General features: G+C 56.2%; 8 protein-coding genes across 8 annotated transcripts; 3 read left to right on the top strand and 5 right to left on the bottom strand.

Moving 5' to 3' along the window:
* Nucleotides 1-153: 153 nt before the first annotated feature.
* Nucleotides 154-1,856, bottom strand: F5Z01DRAFT_127724 (HpcH/HpaI aldolase). Its single transcript, XM_046257538.1, has 2 exons — nt 1,062-1,856; nt 154-1,004 (listed from the first exon to the last, which is right to left on the bottom strand). Exons 1-2 carry the CDS (start codon nt 1,438-1,440, stop codon nt 517-519), a joined length of 867 nt encoding a protein of 288 aa, XP_046117687.1. The 5' UTR covers nt 1,441-1,856; the 3' UTR covers nt 154-516.
* A 35-nt stretch (nt 1,857-1,891) lies between these two features.
* Nucleotides 1,892-4,628, top strand: F5Z01DRAFT_656656 (uncharacterized protein). The gene is made up of 2 exons (XM_046263591.1): nt 1,892-2,555; nt 2,618-4,628. Exons 1-2 carry the CDS (start codon nt 2,013-2,015, stop codon nt 4,400-4,402), a joined length of 2,328 nt encoding a protein of 775 aa, XP_046117686.1. The 5' UTR covers nt 1,892-2,012; the 3' UTR covers nt 4,403-4,628.
* On the bottom strand, nt 4,454-5,724 carry F5Z01DRAFT_687982 (kynurenine 3-monooxygenase; the record flags this gene model as incomplete). The annotated part of the gene is made up of 1 exon (XM_046266033.1): nt 4,454-5,724. The coding sequence occupies one exon, from the start codon at nt 5,722-5,724 to the stop codon at nt 4,504-4,506; it is 1,221 nt and encodes a 406-aa protein (XP_046117685.1). The 3' UTR covers nt 4,454-4,503.
* Nucleotides 5,725-6,109: 385 nt separating this feature from the next.
* Nucleotides 6,110-6,931, top strand: F5Z01DRAFT_708025 (NAD-dependent epimerase/dehydratase). The gene is made up of 2 exons (XM_046266458.1): nt 6,110-6,233; nt 6,294-6,931. The coding sequence occupies exons 1-2, from the start codon at nt 6,164-6,166 to the stop codon at nt 6,905-6,907; spliced, it is 684 nt and encodes a 227-aa protein (XP_046117684.1). The 5' UTR covers nt 6,110-6,163; the 3' UTR covers nt 6,908-6,931.
* A 1,607-nt stretch (nt 6,932-8,538) lies between these two features.
* On the top strand, nt 8,539-9,584 carry F5Z01DRAFT_737128 (Alpha/Beta hydrolase protein). Its single transcript, XM_046266798.1, has one exon. It carries the CDS (start codon nt 8,732-8,734, stop codon nt 9,542-9,544), a length of 813 nt encoding a protein of 270 aa, XP_046117683.1. The 5' UTR covers nt 8,539-8,731; the 3' UTR covers nt 9,545-9,584.
* Nucleotides 9,585-10,005: 421 nt separating this feature from the next.
* On the bottom strand, nt 10,006-11,286 carry F5Z01DRAFT_656651 (glycosyl hydrolase family 61-domain-containing protein). The gene has a single exon (XM_046263590.1). The coding sequence runs from the start codon at nt 11,142-11,144 to the stop codon at nt 10,182-10,184; it is 963 nt and encodes a 320-aa protein (XP_046117682.1). The 5' UTR covers nt 11,145-11,286; the 3' UTR covers nt 10,006-10,181.
* Nucleotides 11,287-12,380: 1,094 nt separating this feature from the next.
* F5Z01DRAFT_750742 (uncharacterized protein) lies at nt 12,381-14,613 on the bottom strand (the record flags this gene model as incomplete). The annotated part of the gene is made up of 4 exons (XM_046267032.1): nt 14,324-14,613; nt 14,166-14,261; nt 13,447-14,129; nt 12,381-13,395 (listed from the first exon to the last, which is right to left on the bottom strand). The coding sequence occupies exons 1-4, from the start codon at nt 14,516-14,518 to the stop codon at nt 12,381-12,383; spliced, it is 1,989 nt and encodes a 662-aa protein (XP_046117681.1). The 5' UTR covers nt 14,519-14,613.
* Nucleotides 14,614-15,036: 423 nt separating this feature from the next.
* Nucleotides 15,037-16,926, bottom strand: F5Z01DRAFT_724377 (MFS transporter). Its single transcript, XM_046266630.1, has 4 exons — nt 16,629-16,926; nt 15,754-16,578; nt 15,468-15,706; nt 15,037-15,420 (listed from the first exon to the last, which is right to left on the bottom strand). The coding sequence occupies exons 1-4, from the start codon at nt 16,838-16,840 to the stop codon at nt 15,113-15,115; spliced, it is 1,584 nt and encodes a 527-aa protein (XP_046117680.1). The 5' UTR covers nt 16,841-16,926; the 3' UTR covers nt 15,037-15,112.
* Nucleotides 16,927-17,054: the final 128 nt, after the last annotated feature.

Genomic DNA, 17,054 nt, shown 5'->3' with positions numbered 1-17,054 from the left:
CGCCTGAGGATAGCAAAATGCTGTCACAAGTCGACAAAATATCCGTCGGCCAATTCCTTCGGCCAGTACTTCAGCCAGTACTTCCGCCCCCCTGCAAAAGCCCACGGTTATTATAGACACAATTCGAGCGTCAAGACGCACTTGGGATCGACTCCCACGGGGTCCAGGGTAAGCAGACAAACCCCTACGTATATCCTTCGCCAGCCAAGATCAGATACTTACTGTATGTTTAGCGTGAGCAGTAGCTAGTAATTTTTCAACGATGAGGTGAACCAAGCAATGGCACAGGGCTGCCATCGGTACAGATTCATAGTACCATGGTCGACTCGTAAAGCTGGAGGAGACTGACACTTCAAGTCAACTTTCAGTCGTATCTGAGTGCAGAGGAGAGTCCAAGTTCAGAAAGAAGCCAATGTTTCCGCGAAAAAGGCCAGCCTCGCTCGAGCCATTTGGTCACTTGCTGTCAAATGGGTGTCGTGGACTCTTTGTTCTTATTTTCCATATCATTTTCAGCCCTCACGACTGGAGTCCTCTCAAGAGCTCCGAGTTGGCACGACCACCCCCTAGCAAAAGGCCGACATCGTGTGAGCCCACAACCCACCTAGCACCTAGCTCGTTGACGACTCTCCTCAGAATATCTGGACGATGATACAGACCAGCAACCCCCATCAGCTTGCCATGCTTCTTGGCCGCGCTGCCCACTTTCTGGAGCGAGTCCCAGAATCCGGGATGGTCCCAGTCTGGCGAGGTCCCGATCTCGGCGGCCAAATCCTGTGACCCGACAAGCAGTACATCGCAGCCAGGCAGGGCGGCAATGTCATCCACGGCGGCCAGTGCGTCCACCGTCTCGATCATGATGAAGCATTGCGAGCCGTACTGGTTGGCTTCTTGCATCAGCACCTGGGGAGGGGGCGAGGCATACTCGAATTGGGGAAACCCGCCGCTGAGCGAGCGAGTGCCGTGGGGAGGGTACTTGGTGACCGCGATAGCCTTTTTAGCGTCCTCTTTTCTCCATGTCAGCGAGAGACCCGCCTCATACGCAGTCTGGCCATGTCACTCACCGACCCCCTGGATATGAGGAACGATCACGCCCATGGCACCGACATGAAGCACCTTCTGTATCATGCCCTGGCCGCACTCATGTGGCACCCGCACAAACGGGGTGATCCCAGCTGAAACGGCCGCAATGCAGATCTGGGATGCATCCTGGACGGTCATGCACGTGTGCTCCAGGTCGATGAAGAGCGAGTCGTAGCCGGATGCCTTGGCAATGTGCACGATTTCCACGCCCCGACAGATCTTGACGCCGAGGCTGGTGCAGATCTTGCCCCGAGCCGCGAGGGCAATCAGGTTGTTCTGGGCAATGGTTGTACTTTGGGAAGAGGAAGACATGGTGGAGTGTTTGTTGGTGGGAAAGGGAATGTCGATTGAACTGCGCATGAAGCTTCAGCACTGCACCCAGACGTCGACGAGATAGCCGACTTCGGTGGTTTTGGCAGCAACGAGACCGCAAGCGACGGCTGTCAGTCGGCTATGGTAAGGCAGGCGAAGGATCCGCCGTCGGACTCGTCCGATAACGGATGCGACGCGGGGCCGGGAAAAGTGGATTGATCTCGGAGTCGGAGCCGGGGCCGGGGCCGTGACCGAAAAGTCCGAGGGCCGCACCGGTCCATGGTGAGCAAGTGAAATTGCTGGTTGGAGCGAGGTGCAATAATACTTGCATACATACGTACAAAATTTCAACGATATTTGTTAACCCGCGGATTCGCAAGCTTCGTGCCTGAGGCACCTATTGGACATTGATTAGCCCCTGACAAGGGATTGTGGTATTTCATACATGACCGCGTAAAATTACGAAAAGTCCGAGATCAAAAGCAGAAGGCTCCAGTCAGCGGCCAATCAGGTGCCGTCCCAGCCAATAGTCCGAACCCCGAGACGCGTTGAATCACAGCGCGTCCCAATTTCCCGTTGTTCTCCCTCCTTCACCCACGCAAATTGTCCGTTCATCAGCCATGTCTCTCCAGACGCCGCGCTCGCGACCCGATGACTCGGAAATGTCCACGCCACCTAAGAAACGTCGCAGACCGGCGCTGGCCTGCCTACAGTGCAGACGACGCAAGATCCGCTGCGACCAGCAGAAGCCGTGCACAAACTGCACCAAGTCCAAGATCCCTGACTGTGAATTTCCCGACACGCATGTCCCGGGCTCGGCAGGGCCGTCGCATCAACCCGAGGGATCCATCGCTCCCAGGACGGCGAGCCAACCCGTATGGAGCAGTCGTGAACCTAGCGAGGGAATCGGAGCACGCGAAGCATCCGAGCACCGTCTTTCAGACGCGCCGGCAGTTGCACACAGGCCCGCCTTGCACCACGACAGCAGCCATGCAGCACTGTTGAACAGGATCACAGAGCTGGAGAAAACAGTGTCGAGGCTGTCCCAGCCAGCGACTAGCCAGGCCGGAGGCACCGGGGCGGGCGTTACGCCTGCCGTTAACAATGGCCACCAAGGCCACCGCTTCGTCGCCCAGAGTAGTTGGATAAACAGCACGAGCTTGGTACCCTCCTGATATGCCCTGCTCACTATCGTTGTTCTGTTTACATGAGCTAACGGCCAAAGTATTTCAACATTCTGCAACCCATCAGTCAGGCGCAGACGGAGGACTGTCCGCTGATCAGCGCCATGGCAGACTGCAAAAAGATCGGCGACCGCATAGAGAAGCACATATTCCAGCCCTTGCCCTTGGGAGAGAGCGAGGATCAGGAGGCGCGGATCCTCTACCAAAAGGCCGACATCGACGTCCTCCTAGACGGGTATCTCCAAACCTTTGAAGGCTGCCTCCGGATTTTGGACGTGCCTACCTTCCGTTCAAACTACGAGGAGTACTGGAGGCATACAAACGGACCGTCCGAGGTTTTCGTCCTCCAACTCCATGTCTGCCTGGCCCTGGGGAGCGTCGCTCTGCCAAATGCGCTGCGGTGGCGGAACGCAGCCCACCAATGGCTCCTCAGGGCTCAGGCATGGCTGTCGAAGTCAAAGACCAGAATCGAGAAGCAGATGACGATTGAAGAGATCCAGCTGGCGTGTCTTGTGCTTCTAGCCGAGTTGAACAGTGCGAGTGCAGACCACATGCACCCTTGCTGGGTCAACATGGGCAACTTGGTGCGGAAAGCCATGTGTATGGATCTGCATCGCGATCCAGCGCGTATGGAACACATGACCCGGCGCCGATCAGAGATCCGTCGCCGCCTGTGGGCTACTATTCTGGAACTGAATCTGCTGGTGTCTCTGCAAGCTGGGAAGCCCCCGCTGATAACCGAGGCGGACTATGATACTCCCCCGCCCTCAAACATATCCGACGATGATCTCGCGGATGATGTATTGCCGCATGTTGTCTCCAACCCTAACTCAGGACATCGTACCGACACGACGGTGCAACTTTCGTTATTCCAGTCATTCAAGCTGCGGTCGGTCATTGTCAGTAAGATCAGCAGACTCGGCCCGGCCATGGCCTACGACGAGATGCTCGAGCTTCATGCTGAGCTGAGCATGGTTTGGGCAAGAATACGGGAGGATTTTGACCTTCCGGATTGGAAATATTGGCCAAATACACACCCAGTCACCCGTGCGCAAGGGCTGCTCGCAGAGGTGTTCTTTGATCGGTACTTCTTGGCACTTCATCTGCCCGCTCTGGGACCCTCGATCCGGGATCCCCGATTTCACTTCTCCAGGCGATTTTGCTTTGACACTGCCGTCTACATGCTCCAGGCTACGGGGATCCTGGGATGGTCAATACTCGAGTACAAGCAGTCGGACCTTGCTCCCCTGTTCAAGAACAGCCCGGGATTCTTCCGCCATATAATCATGCAGGCTGCCTTCGCAGTGGCCTTGGAGACTGTCACTCAAGCAGAAGAGTGGGCCGATAATGAAGGCGTTTTCTCCGTCTGCACAGCGGACAGGCTCGATACATACATGGCCAACGTTTATGAATGGGCGGTGGCTCGTATGCAGTCAGGGCTGATCGATGTCCGAACGCAAATATTTCTGAACGTCTGTTGGCAATATGCCGACGTCGTGATGGGTAATCGGTCAATGACGCCTGACCAGAGAGCATCGTTCGTCGTGGACGAGGCTGCCCGAACCGCGTCGAATTCTATCCCCATGCTGCTGCACGTGGCCAGCAAAGCCGGCCTCCCCAGCGAGGAAACTCCGGGTAAGCTATCGGGCGCAGTCACCAGTGGGTCATTGTTCACCCCGTTACATCCGAGGGATGCCCTGCTGGACTGGCCTGGTGGCTTCCTGTCGCAGGATTTGGACACGCTCGACCTGGCATGGGGTCTCGAGGACGACTCGCAGCTGGGAGGTGCAGACGGCACGAACTTTGGATCGATGGCGTCAATGTAGGACGCGAAGATTGACAGTATACTGGACACTAACACTAGTATTTTTCTTTTGTTGTTTCACTTTCACTGACGCTGCTCGGCAGCGAAGTCTATCTATCTGCCTTAAGCAGACCCCGTAATCTCCTCGACAAACTCTTCATATTCAATATTATAAAGCCATCCCAAATCAAAGCCCTCGGCCGCCATGGGATCCTCCAAGGCAGAGGGCAGCCTGCGCTTGTTGATGGTGGCATTGAGCGCGAGCACACCGTCCACCCGGAGCTGACGCTTCTCCTGCCACCTGCGCAGGACCATTGACGCAACACCTTTTAGGGACCTCTGGAATCTGGCCATGACGCGGGAGAATGTGTAGACATCCTCAAATGCCTGGTTGACACCCTGGCCTGCCGTGGGCGGGATCGCATGCGCCGCGTCACCCAGGATCACCACTCTTCCCTTGCTGGACATCCACGAGGCGAGCTTTGGGATGACGTAGAAGGGCCAGAGATTGATTTTGTCCATCTCCAGCCTCGAGACTGCACTGGCCACTATAGGGGGGTAGTCCTCCTGCCCCTTGCGTAGAAAGTCGATGCACCACTGCTTGTCATTGAGGACGCGATCCCACCCTGCTCGATCTAGATCTTCTGTAAAGGGGCATTGTTTGCCAATGAACATTTCAGAACCATCTTTACGTTGCGGCGCAGCAATGAAAGCGCCATGTTTTCTGTTCATGATGGTGACAGGGAGGGTGTAGTCCTTGCCCACTCCGAGCTGAGAGGTCGGCACAGAAGCCGAAACACCCACCATCTTGGTGAATGTGGGCGAAACGTCCGGGTGGAGATATGACCGGACGCGGGAGTGTATGCCGTCAGCACCAACGAGCAGAGAGGCGCTGCTGGACGATCCGTCGTCAAAAGCCCATGTGACGCTGCTCTCGTCTTCGCTAACGACGTGGCTGAATTTCTTGCCATATTGGGGTGCGATGCCGACTTCTGAGAGCATTGCGAGCAGCACTTTGATGAGCTCGAAGCGGTACACTCGCATCCCGCTGTAGCCAAACTTGTCTTTGCCCCCAAATTCGAAAGTGTCGAGGAGCTGGTCAGTCTCGGTGCGGAAGTAGAGGTGGTCAAAGTTGTAGCCTAGTGGCTGAAGACGTTCATACACTCCCAGCTGATCGAGGATGCGCAAGGCGTTTGGGGACAGCATGATGGCGCCACCAATGTCGAGGGGCTCAGCTCGGGTTTCGTAGATGACACAGGGGATTTGTTCTTGGTGAAGGGCGAGGGCCAAGCAGAGACCAGAGAGGCCCGCGCCTATGATGGCGATGGATAGGGGCTGTGTCATTGTGAAGATGGTGAAGTTGATAGTGCTTGGAAATTGAAGCTTTCCTGCTTTAGCGTGAATGTAGTAGGACAAACCCGAGTGTTGTGTTAGAAGCGTACCAAGGACAAGCCTGGCTACTTATAGCTGAAATATCAGACGTTAGCCCGAATTGTCCGTTCCAGCATGTCATTGTGCGAGGGACAATCGGAAGGTCTCGCACTCCGAAGGATCAAATGCTTACATTGCGTCTCGTGGATGACGAAGCACGACCGCACATTTCGTCGGACAATTCGGCCTATTCGATTCGTGTGTAAGCCGCCCTCAACAGTCGACCGACGGACAATTCGACGACAGAAATGCTATATAATAAGCAGAACCGTTCTTCTGTCAATCAGAATCAAACATCATCTCACGTATCTATCGCCCTTTGCAAACGTGCTCACCAGTTGCCAACAACATTATGAAATTCCTCATCATCGGCGGAAGCGGTCGCTCAGGCCAGCTGGTGATTGAAGAAGCCCTTTCGAAAGGTATGTTCTTCCAGCAAGAGCAACGAAGAGAAAAAGAGAGACGCTAACTTCTTCCCACAGGACATCAAGTCACAGCCCTCGTACGCAATCCAGCTCCATTAGAAGAGCGCGAGGGTCTCACAATTGTCAAGGGGTCACCTCTCAACGTGACCGATATCGCCAGAGCCCTCGAGACAAAAACATTCCCCTTTGACGCCGTCTTCTTCACCCTCAATGCACGCCGAGTCAGCGACAGCCCCTTTGCAGCCGCAGACCCGGTAAATTCGCCGCCGCGCCTCATGGCAGACAGCGTCCGCAACGCCATCGCAGCTATGCGTGGTGCCACGCCACCGGTACCCAAGATCGTTGTCATGTCCGCTGCAGGCACGGGCAGCTCATTCAAGAACCTCAATTTTTTGATCCGCCTCGTTTTTACGCACACCAACATGCGCCTCAGCAGGGAGGACCACGATGCGGTGGACAAGGAGCTCCGGGACGCGCAGGGCATCCGGTTTGTGGAGGTCCGGCCCCATATGCTGACGGACGCTGAGGCGGCTGATGTGAAGGTATATCCAGATGATGGAAAGGGTGCTGGATTCATGCCCAAGGTTTCCCGGGCGAGTGTGGCGAGGTTCATGGTTCAGGCGGCGGAGTCGTCAGAGTACGACGGGAAGGCGCCTATTATTGCGAATTAGGGGGTCTCGGTGTCTCAACATGACAATATCTATGTAAGGGCCAGGCTGTCTCTCCCTATCCGTTGCTGTGGGTGAGTTGTCAAGAACGTTGGAAAAAATTAATCGAGAGGAGCTATTGTCACAACAATCCGTCTTCTAGCTGAAAGTGTTATAATTTTGAATACTCTGCTCTCATAATTTGTAGAGGAACTCTCCTCGGTTGCATATTCATCACTGCCAGTTCCTAGGCCTGCATAGAGATCCTCATCTAGACCAAACAGCAGCGGAATCACCAAAGACACAGCACAAGTAGGTATACACTATCAGATGGGAAGGAGTTTGACTATATCGGAATATTCTTCGAGAACAATCCGCAGTTGTCCACTCTCCTATTATCATCAGAGTCGGTACGTACCTTTGCGTGGTGTCTGCCGACCCTTGGTCCTGGTCTCGCGGCCCTCAAGAAATTAAGTACGGAGGTATCTGCCTGAACTAAGCAGGATCGATTGAGCTTTTTGGTTGTTTCTTACAACACTTCTCTCCGCATTCCATGTGCCGACTGGAACTGGAAGAGACATGGAAGCTTCGTAACGTAGTGCCGATCTTTGACACCGGAAGCTTCCCCTCCGCAACGATACGTCGACTTCATTTACATCACGATGATACTCGTCAGCTGGACGTAACTAAATCCAATCTTTAACGGCTGAGGCACCAAAGAAGTGCCTGGTAGGTGATGTGATGCTAACTTGAGGCCCCCAGGGCCAGGCACGCTTGGCTGCTCCCCGCATTATGCTAGAGAGCCGACGACAAGTGCCGAAACTTGGCATCAAGCGGCTTGTCCCGCAGGTCCACGACCAGGAAACCCGACCACGATGTGAACACAAATTGTTTGTCGTGGCTCAGGGGGAGGAAAACAGACTTCAACCGGATCGACAGTCGCACTTGCAACCCAATTGACTCTGTCATGACGTTTCGCGATCACCGCTCTCGGTTGAATTGAGATCCCTGTCAGCAGCTCACACACAGAGGCAGCTTTCCATTGCTCACGCAGGAGCCGCAGCATTGGACAATGCCGGCACGGAGATTATTCAACGTCAACAAGCAGCCTCATCAGCCTCCATATGGCGGGGTGCGTCGTCTACACGTAACCTTGAATTATGCGTATTCTCCCCCCCTGGCGGCACCCTGCACTGGCTGAAACCTCTCCTCGTGTTGGCTGTCCCAGCCCGTTTCAACTCCCGCGCCTGGGCCACATCAGCCTGCCGATCCTTGTCGCAAAGGGCGAGCAGAGATGGAATGGCATTGGCTCTGCTATTACGCATTGACGTACCCCGCCAGTTTCGACATGTTTGGTTCTGACCGTTCTCCTCCGCGCCCAAACAAGGAAAGAAACGTGATGCATGGATGGAAGCGAACAGCCTCATCTTCACTTGACGTGTCCGGGCGCAACGCCGCTCTTAGCAATACTGGCAACTGCATTAGCATTATTTGTGCATGTCCTGCATAAGTATTGATCGGAAGGCGCGGCCGTGTCTGTCCGAGCTGACAAAGGCAAGAGCGGCGGTGGCGCTAACCCGATTGGTCCGATACCACCGGTGTAAGTGACGGGGTTCTCAACCTCTTCTAGACTACGTAATAACGTTCTCTTACATGCAGTCTCCACGTAAACCAAGTGCCGAAAGCTTCTTGTCTGTCACGTCTATTCAAGGATCATCCCTTGCCCTCCAAGAAGTATAAAGTCAACCTTCATCACCGTAGACTGAACCCCCATCGAGTCTCCCCAAGCCACTCGTTGCCTCAGATCCGTCCCCTCCAAGCCTGTCCTCTCACACATCACCCATCACCATGGTCTTCTTCCCTCGCCTGTCGGCCGCCGTGGCTCTGGGCTGCACCGTCGCCTCGACCGTCGCCCAGTCCGCCGGCTGCCGCCAGCAGCCCACTCTCTCCAACGGCATCCAGAACATCAACGGCCGCGAGTTCATCCTCAAGCTGCCCGACAACTACGACAACAGCAACCCGTACCACCTCGTCTTCGGCCTGCACTGGCGCGGCGGCAGCATGTACGACGTCGCCGACGGCAACAGCATCGAGCCCTGGTACGGTCTCGAGTCCCGCGCCGCCGGCAGCGCCATCTTCGTCGCCCCCAATGGGTACAACAATGGCTGGGCCAACAATGGCGGCGAGGATGTCGCCTTTATGGACCAGATTATGGAGTATGTCGAGAACGATCTCTGCGTGGACCAGGACTCGCGCTTCGCCACGGGTTTCAGCTGGGGCGGCGGCATGTCCTACGCGCTCGCCTGCGCGCGCGCGCCGCAGTTCAGGGCCGTCTCCGTGATTTCGGGCGGTCTCATCAGCGGCTGCGACGGCGGCAACGACCCCATTGCCTACCTGGGCATCCACGGCATCAGCGACAACGTGCTCAGCATCGATGGTGGTATTGACCTCGCCAACACGTTTGTGAACAACAATGGCTGCCAGCAGGCCAATGTCGGTCGTCCCAACGCTGGTTCGGGCAGCAGTGTGCGCACAGATTTCCAGGGATGCTCGCAGCCTGTGTCGTTCATTGCCTTTGACGGTGGTCACACGGGCGCTCCTCTGGGCGTCGGTAACCCGTTGGCCCCTGATGCGACTTGGGACTTTTTCATGGCGGCGTAGGTGGTGGTTAGGAGATGAGAAAGATATGAAGCGAGCTAAGGTGGTGGTGATGGAGCGTTTGTTTATGATAGCCAGTGTATTGGAGAATGATCACGAGTTTTCAGCCATGTCGAGGAGTCGCCATAGCAGCTCAGTGAAAGTGATTTCTTGTAAGAGCAAATTTCCGTAAATTCAAGTCAATGTGGCTAGATGCTCCTTTTGATCTTGGGTCCGTGAGCAGCAGACATCCCAGCCAACACGATCCAGTGATGATGCGCGGGAGGAACTCCAATTGATTGATACATGAAGATCCGAAAGTTGGTCGTGTTCAAGAAACATCTTTTCCCCACAAACGAGGCACACCTTTGGTCAGTCAAGAGGCAACCATCTCTCGTTTGTTTCATGGGCCCCCAAATCGACCTTCCATTCATGTTCACTCGCTTCTGAGCTTTACACGCAATCTACAGTTCGAACGGGAGTTTGTTGCCAGAGAAATTTCTATTCGTTCCAAGATATGTAGAGAAGTAAAGAAGATATTACAAAATGTGCCAAGCCCAGCATGGCCGTCCTCAACTCTCTCATCGAGCAGGCGCAGAAAACGGGACTACGCCTCTCGCCTCACCAGCAGCGTCCCCAACGTGTAAGCCAAGCCACCCCCTTAGAGGCACTGGTGGTACCAGTCGTTGACGACCTTGCAGCTGCTAGCAGAGCAGCAGGTAGCACCTGTGTAGCCATTGCCACCGCACTGGCCGTACATGGCCGAGCAGTCCGCATCAGGGGCAGGCGCAGCAGGCTCCCCCTCCTCCTCCTCGACAGGCTCAGGGGTTGTCTCGACGGGTGCATCATCCTGCTCCTCCTCGACAGGCGCGCTGCCGTCACTGGCACCGTCCCAGACAGCGGGACCGGGCATGGGAAAGTCCTTGAGACCGCCGTAGATGCTAAAGTTGGCGTACTCATCCGTGTCCTTGTAGCCGCCGGGCAGCTGGAAAGTGGGACCGGGAGTGCCGCTGCCGCCGCCCTCGACCTTGACCTGGAGGCACGAGGTGTAGTGCTCGGGCTGGTTGACGTGGGAGCGGTGGATGCCAATGTGCTCGAAGCGGACGAGGTACTCGCCGTCGGGCGTGCCGGCGGGGATGGTGGCGGTGATGGTGTCGCGGCCCCAGGTGCACCAGGCGTCGCGGGTGAAGTCGGCGGAGGGGTTGCAGACGCCCTCCTCGAAGATCTTGAACCAGTCGCCCGAGCCGTCGTAGGCCTTGACGTCGTCGCCGGGGGCGCGGGACATGTAGACGAAGCCGGGGCCGGGGTGCTCCATCTTGGCACCAAAGCCCAGCTTGGCGGTCACATCGGAGCCGGCGGCGACGGTGAGGACCTCGGTGCTGCCGGCGGTGGAGAAGGCGCCCTGGTTGCAGCGAATGTCGTCGCCGTCGGCAAAGGAGCCGTCGCGAATGTCACCAGCCGGGTTCGAGGAGAACTTGATGGGGTTGTAGGCGGTTGCGCGGGTGGTGCCGCGGACGTACTTGCCGGGGGTCTGGGCGGCGCCGTCAATGACATTGGTGTCGAAGAAGTAGTGGGCGGAGGCCACCTGGGCCGCAGCAGCGAGAGCGAGGGTTGAGAACTTCATTTTGGTGATGGTAATATCTTGTTTGTAGTGGTTGAAAGGTGGGAAAGAGTGTACAGGGAATACAGTTCGATCGGAAGAAAAGAATGGAAGAAGGTAGGAAATTCCGAGCGCTGCTGGAAGTGAAAGTTCTCTGGGTTGAAGAGGAAGCAAAGACAGGAGAAGAGGGTGAAGAGGGCGCTATTATATATGTATCGTCCAGTGGAGAGGACGTTCTCCGTTTCGTTCTATCCAAAGTTCCAAACGGAGCTCTGGCAGCTCGCAAGCATGTACGTAGGCGCGCGCATGAACAGCAGAAGAGAGGCCAAGCCAACAAAGTGGTCCGGGGTGCGTTTTAAAGCCCCTGCAAGTGGCTCCCAGCTGTCAATATGACACACGGGCTGTTTATACTACGTGCTCGATTCCACGCGGCACGGTAAAACTGACCATCATCGAGTTCTCGTCGGGAGACTCTCTCAGTCTAGGCTCTGAAGTGTCTAAAAACGAGTACCTGAAGCTCCCTCACGACACAATGAGAACGACCGCGAGTTCATTGCAAGACTCCAGCTCAGTCGCCAATGTGCAGCATCAAGTCGAGGTGGAGGAGGTCCTGCCAGGAGGACGTTTCCAAGTGCCGACACGAGGGGACGAAAATCTCCTAATTCTCCTAGTTCCATCTATCCTCTGCATTAGGAGTGTAAGAAACAGCATCTACCTGAAACTAAAATCGACCTGGCCCCCTTTTTCTCGCTCTGGCGCACCAATCGGTTTTTTAAGGTAGGATCCCTGTCGCCCTGAGACCCCGGTCGCCATGAACCCCCTGCTCAGCCTCCTCGTTTCAAGCGTTCGGCGTCTGGCGTCTGGTCATCATTGCAAAACATGGCCAAGAAACACGGCCAATCGTTTTCAGAGGAATTAAGCTTAGGCGTGAGCTTCAAATGTAGGTTTGGTGGGCCGCAGCGGAAGTCAGCCGAACAGCTGAAGGTGGTAAAGTAGCGAGCGACGGACCTACACAAGGATCTCACTTACCCTGTAGTCCGCCACTGCCGCAGATGAGCACGATGATACTCGCAACATATGAAATGAAGATCGATGATGAAGGAATGCTAATTGCTCAGACATGGATGGAGTTATACCTACGTTTCCGCAGAGGCATTGAGGCGATTGAACCCCCTGGCTTCGATGACGGAAAAGCATCGCTATTGCAGCAAACTACACACCAAACAAAGACACTCCCATGACTCCCCCCACAACCAAAAGCTACTTTTTCTTCTTCGACTTGATCTGAGCAACCAAATCCAAGCCCTGTTCCAAGACATTCTCTCCAAGGTTCAAAAGCCGCACCGGCCCCAGCCGTGCCATGTGCCTCCTCGCCGCCTTCTTCTTTCTCTTCATAAACGTCTTCTGGCTCTTCTGCGTCGAGAGCCCGATCAATTCGGCCCGGCTGGGAAAGCGACGGACCTTCCTGAACTCGACCCATTGGAGGGCCTCTGGGTAGGCACACGCCTGCCAGGCCCTGAGACGCGCGAGAGTGTTGTCATGGTCTCCGGTGGGGGTGAAGACATCACGCATGGGGAAGCCAGGCCATCTGTCACGGATCACCCGATGGCGACGGCGCATACGCAGACCCGCAAACCCTTCCAGGATCACGCTGCCATGGCTCCCATCGGCGCGCTCTGCCATGAAGGGCGGGACGGAAAGCTCCTTGACGGCCAGCAAGGGCCAGTTGGCATACGAGGTGTGGACCATCTGACAGATCTCGGCACGCGACGACGTAAAAGCCGCCTCAGTCGCTGACTGCTGCCGCCCCGTTTCGAACAGATAGTGTGACTCCATGCGCCGTGTCTCTGTGCTGTCCTTGCTGATCTGGCCGGCAATGCTCTCGTGGGTCAGCAAGCACATTGCGGTAGCATGCGGCGAGTCTCGGCAGGGCTTGAGGACGCTGCTAATGTCGACCATGGTCGACTTGGGCTGCTTGTCTAGTAGGCCTTCGCCGACCTCGACGCGGTCCATCTTGTCGCCGGAGCCCAGCCCCAGCATGTCCAGGTTGTCGGTGAGACCATCCCCCTTTTCTCGCGCAATGACAAAGAACTCGACAGAGTTGGTCTGCAAGGCTTCCTGAAAGAGTATCATTTGCTCCTGTACGTAGTAGAAGAACTTGCCGTACGTGTCACATTTTGCATGACCTCGACGACAGTGGACAATGTCGTCGAGAGCCCATTCGCACAGCGGTTCGGCCGCGAATCCGCGAACGTCCACATCGACAAAGAAGATCCTACACGCACTCAGCCTTCCGCACGACGCAAGATCACACATTCACACATACGGATTGATTTTGGAGACGGGAATCCTCGGATGCCCATGGGGCAGCAGCACGCCCCCAGCGCCACTCGACCAGCGCGACCAGCCAGTCCTTCTCGCAGGGTACATGCGATCCCACGTACTGTGTTCGTCCTCGCAGTGCATCACATGGTCCATCGACCTGCGCAAGTGACATTCTTTGAAAACAGCCTTGGATACGGGCCGTCCCTCGGGCAAGCAGCACACATGCATCGCCAAATGACCGAATGCTTCCGGCGAGCCCACGAGCGTCAGGCCCAGCTCCGGAAACTCTGCCTTGCGCCGATCGCGCTCCTCCCACCGAGCCAGAGGCGTTGATTTGAGCTTTGCCGACACCCCCTCGCGCAGGGTTTTCTCGACATCCTCCCGTACCCAGGCCGAATATGCCAGATGAATGGCCGCCTCTGCGTTGCGAAACATGTCCTTCATTTCTAGTTCCTCACCCTTGCGAGGCAGAAGGCACATCAGGGCCGCCACGGTGCGCGCAAAATGGGTGCCATGGCCCTCGGAGATGTAGATCTTCAGCTTCGCCTTGCTCTCGAGAGGATGCTCGGACAGGCTTCGTATGATGTGTCGCAAGCCAAACCGGCTGGTGGTCAGGATGCGCAGGGTGCCCGCGAAATCGATGCCCTCGTTGGCTTCCACGTTGATAATGTTCGTGGCGGGAACCTTGGACCAGAAGTGGGCGTGCTGCTAGTTGCGCACACCTCTCGAGTCGGGCTCGCGTTGCGGCGGCTCAAACTGCCGGCACACGATCCGGTGCATCGGTTCGTCGGCTTTCAAGCAGTCATCGCTGCAGTACTGCGTGCGTGTCAGCGAGGCAGAGGAGAGACAAGCGCCAGGACGGGAAGCATCGGGCGTACCTCTATCATCATGCAAAAGGAACAGCAGGTGGTTGGGTCCAGCTTGCGGCACACCGCGCAGTGAGGCAGAGTTACGTAGTCTGGGCGGACAGTCGTCTTCGCAGTCTCTTCTTGCGCGTGGTCATTGGAGGCGTGGGTTCGAGATAGACCAGGAGGCGTGGCGGGGCCTCGCTCGGTAACCTCGTTTTCGGCCATCGTCTCTGTTTGATGGGCGGATGGTGTTTCGATAAAATACTGATGGGGGTGATGAAGTGTGCTTAATAGTTGAAGAGGCCGACGTAAGATTGTTGACGGACGCTCTGCTCCTGCCCTTGAGGAGGGGAAGTAGGAACTGCCACAGGAGAGGGCAAGTTACACGCATCGTTCCTGCCCCAAGCCTCTTTCAATAGAGCCGGAATATCTAGCCTTGGGGCCTAGTATCTAATAAAGCCTCATTCTATGCCAATTCATTCAATAAAAGGCTTTTTACTCGCCTAGAATATTCCACGAACACTATTATACGCTTTACCTCTGCTGAAAAGTCCACATCTCCCGCGTTGGTGCTTGAGCATTTGCTGACTGATTAGTACTAATACGTGTAGGTACCTGCTATTTAGTAGGTAGAAAGGGGTATAATTAGCAAATACTCTGGTAGTAGGGAAGCATTGAGAGCCAGTGGTTCTATGACCATCGCACGCAGGCATAAAAGGCGGATCACTTTGGGAGATTGACTGATCTGGACTAGTAGGCTGATGTTAACAAGTGAAGAATAACACATCTTTGTTCACACAAATACAGCAGTCTACTAAACTAGTCCCCCTGGCTGAACTCAGGATTCACCCACGTCGGCGGCCCAGCCTTCTCCCGCAGGCGCCCCCCAAACCAGTGCACAGCCGCCAGACATGGCACGCTGAAGAAGACGGTGATGAGCGCGTGGCCGGCAAAGGTCCACGTGAAGCCGGCGCCCTCGACCCAGGGGACGATGAAGAAGGGGTCGATAAAGGCCGACATGTTGAGCATGACGGCGTAAAAGGTCATGGTCGCCATGCTCTGCAGCGGGTAGGCGTCAAAGACGTACGAGCACACGGCCGCGTTGCCCATCTGGATGCCGGCGCCGACTGCCTTGTTAGCGGATGCCTCTTGGTCAAGGAAAACAGAAACTTACACAAAGCCAGGGCCACCTGCCCGACTATCCAGTGGTAGCCCTTGTCGACGCTGACGCCCCAGACGATCATGCCAATAGCCGTCAGGACCGCAGCCGGGTACGCGAACCACAGGCGCATCTCGGGTGTCTTGGGGCGGTCGGAGCGCTTGGTGAGCTGGATGATGAGCCAGTCGCTGAGTCGGCCGGAGCATAGGATCTCGGAGACGATGGTGCCGACAATGAGACCAATGTAGAGGAGTCTAGGGAACATTAGAAGACGCTCATACTGCTGAGAGGACGGACTTACCCCTGACTCTGGGGCGAAAACGTCGGATACGCAATGGGAATCAGCGTCACGACGGACAGCACCCACCAGTACCACCCAAAGCAGTACGCCATGACGGACACGGTGACGACCAGGTACTTGAACGTCTTGACGAAGCGGATCAACGTGTCCCAGGGCTTAGGGTGCTTGACGCCGGGGACAGGCGCGACATTGGCCAGCGCGAGTGACTTGGTGCGCCTCGGCCCGTCGTCAACGGCGGTTTCGTTGTTCTGGGGAATCTTCTCGTGAACGGGCCCCGTGTTCTCGTACCTCGCCTGCATCAGGCGTCGCGGGTACAGCGTCTCGGGGAGGAAGGCCACCTCCAAAACGAGAATAACGCCAAAGAGGATGGCACAGAGCCACTGGATCCACTCGTCGCTCACGGTGCTCACGAAGCCACCGATGAGGGGTCCGACGAGGAGGCCAAGGTCAATGGCGAGAACCCACAGTCCAACCTTTTGGCCACGCTCGTGCTCGAAGAAGATGTCGTCGATAATGGCCAGCCCGACGTTGGACGCGGGACTGACGCCAAACCCCTGGAAGAAGCGAGCAGCCATGTAGCCGCCATAGTTGGGGGCCAGTGCCGCACCCACGGTCGAGGCGAGGGCGATGACGGTGCCCAGGATGAAGATGGGTCGTCGACCGATAATATCGGCCGGGGACGCCCAGACCAGAGGGCCCAGGGCGAGGCCGAGGGCGGGGATGGCGACGGTCCAGTTGACCTGTGCGAGGTCGATGCCGTACTTGTCCTGGAGGATGGGGAACGAGGGCACGGTGGTGGTCGTGATGTAGGTGAACATGAAGTATCTGCCCCTGAATCAGTGTTTGGTTCAGTAGGAGGAGTTGGACCGACTTACAACGCCATGATGATCAAGAGGATAACATGCTTCTGCACAAAGGACCAATTCAGGGGGTCGAGAGCGTCCTCCCTGACCGGTTGAGGGAACAGCTTCATCCCGTTCTTGGTCAGGTAGAGCTCGTCCGTGACTTGGTCCGTCTGGCCATCCTGGGAGGCGAGGTCCATCCGGCCTGTCTGCTTGGACGCGTCTGATTTCTCAATGGTGTCCATGATGTAGGCTGCTATTGAGAACGTGCTGTTCAAAGCGTGCTGTCTGATGGCTCATCCTGATGCTTCCAGGGATCTCTCGAGACTATATGCCTTCTTTCTCTCCCAGCACCTTGCCTGATGATTGATCCGTACACCCGATTGTGCCCCCTTATCTGCCAGGACACTGGATCCGGATCACATAGGCGTCGCAGCGGCGAGTCTAGGTGCCCACGCC

The sequence above is a fragment of the Emericellopsis atlantica genome (assembly GCF_019669845.1).
Source record: "Emericellopsis atlantica unplaced genomic scaffold F5Z01scaffold_15, whole genome shotgun sequence".
NCBI lineage: Eukaryota > Fungi > Ascomycota > Sordariomycetes > Hypocreales > Bionectriaceae > Emericellopsis > Emericellopsis atlantica.
This window is presented reverse-complemented; position numbering and strand designations above follow the sequence as displayed.

Bases quoted from the DNA above. Each gene is read 5' to 3' on its own strand.
- F5Z01DRAFT_737128 (XM_046266798.1), top strand. From the start codon at position 8,732: ATGGTCTTCTTCCCTCGCCTGTCGGCCGCCGTGGCTCTGGGCTGCACC.
- F5Z01DRAFT_127724 (XM_046257538.1), bottom strand. From the start codon at position 1,440: ATGCGCAGTTCAATCGACATTCCCTTTCCCACCAACAAACACTCCACC. The intron at 1,005-1,061 runs GTGAGTGACATG...CATGGAGAAAAG, and splicing joins TCCTCATATCCAGGGGGTCG to AGGACGCTAAAAAGGCTATC.
- F5Z01DRAFT_724377 (XM_046266630.1), bottom strand. From the start codon at position 16,840: ATGGACACCATTGAGAAATCAGACGCGTCCAAGCAGACAGGCCGGATG. The intron at 16,579-16,628 runs GTAAGTCGGTCC...ATTCAGGGGCAG, and splicing joins CTCTTGATCATCATGGCGTT to ATACTTCATGTTCACCTACA. The intron at 15,707-15,753 runs GTAAGTCCGTCC...AATGTTCCCTAG, and splicing joins TTTTCGCCCCAGAGTCAGGG to ACTCCTCTACATTGGTCTCA.
- F5Z01DRAFT_656651 (XM_046263590.1), bottom strand. From the start codon at position 11,144: ATGAAGTTCTCAACCCTCGCTCTCGCTGCTGCGGCCCAGGTGGCCTCC.
- F5Z01DRAFT_656656 (XM_046263591.1), top strand. From the start codon at position 2,013: ATGTCTCTCCAGACGCCGCGCTCGCGACCCGATGACTCGGAAATGTCC. The intron at 2,556-2,617 runs GTACCCTCCTGA...TAACGGCCAAAG, and splicing joins GGATAAACAGCACGAGCTTG to TATTTCAACATTCTGCAACC.
- F5Z01DRAFT_708025 (XM_046266458.1), top strand. From the start codon at position 6,164: ATGAAATTCCTCATCATCGGCGGAAGCGGTCGCTCAGGCCAGCTGGTG. The intron at 6,234-6,293 runs GTATGTTCTTCC...TTCTTCCCACAG, and splicing joins TGAAGAAGCCCTTTCGAAAG to GACATCAAGTCACAGCCCTC.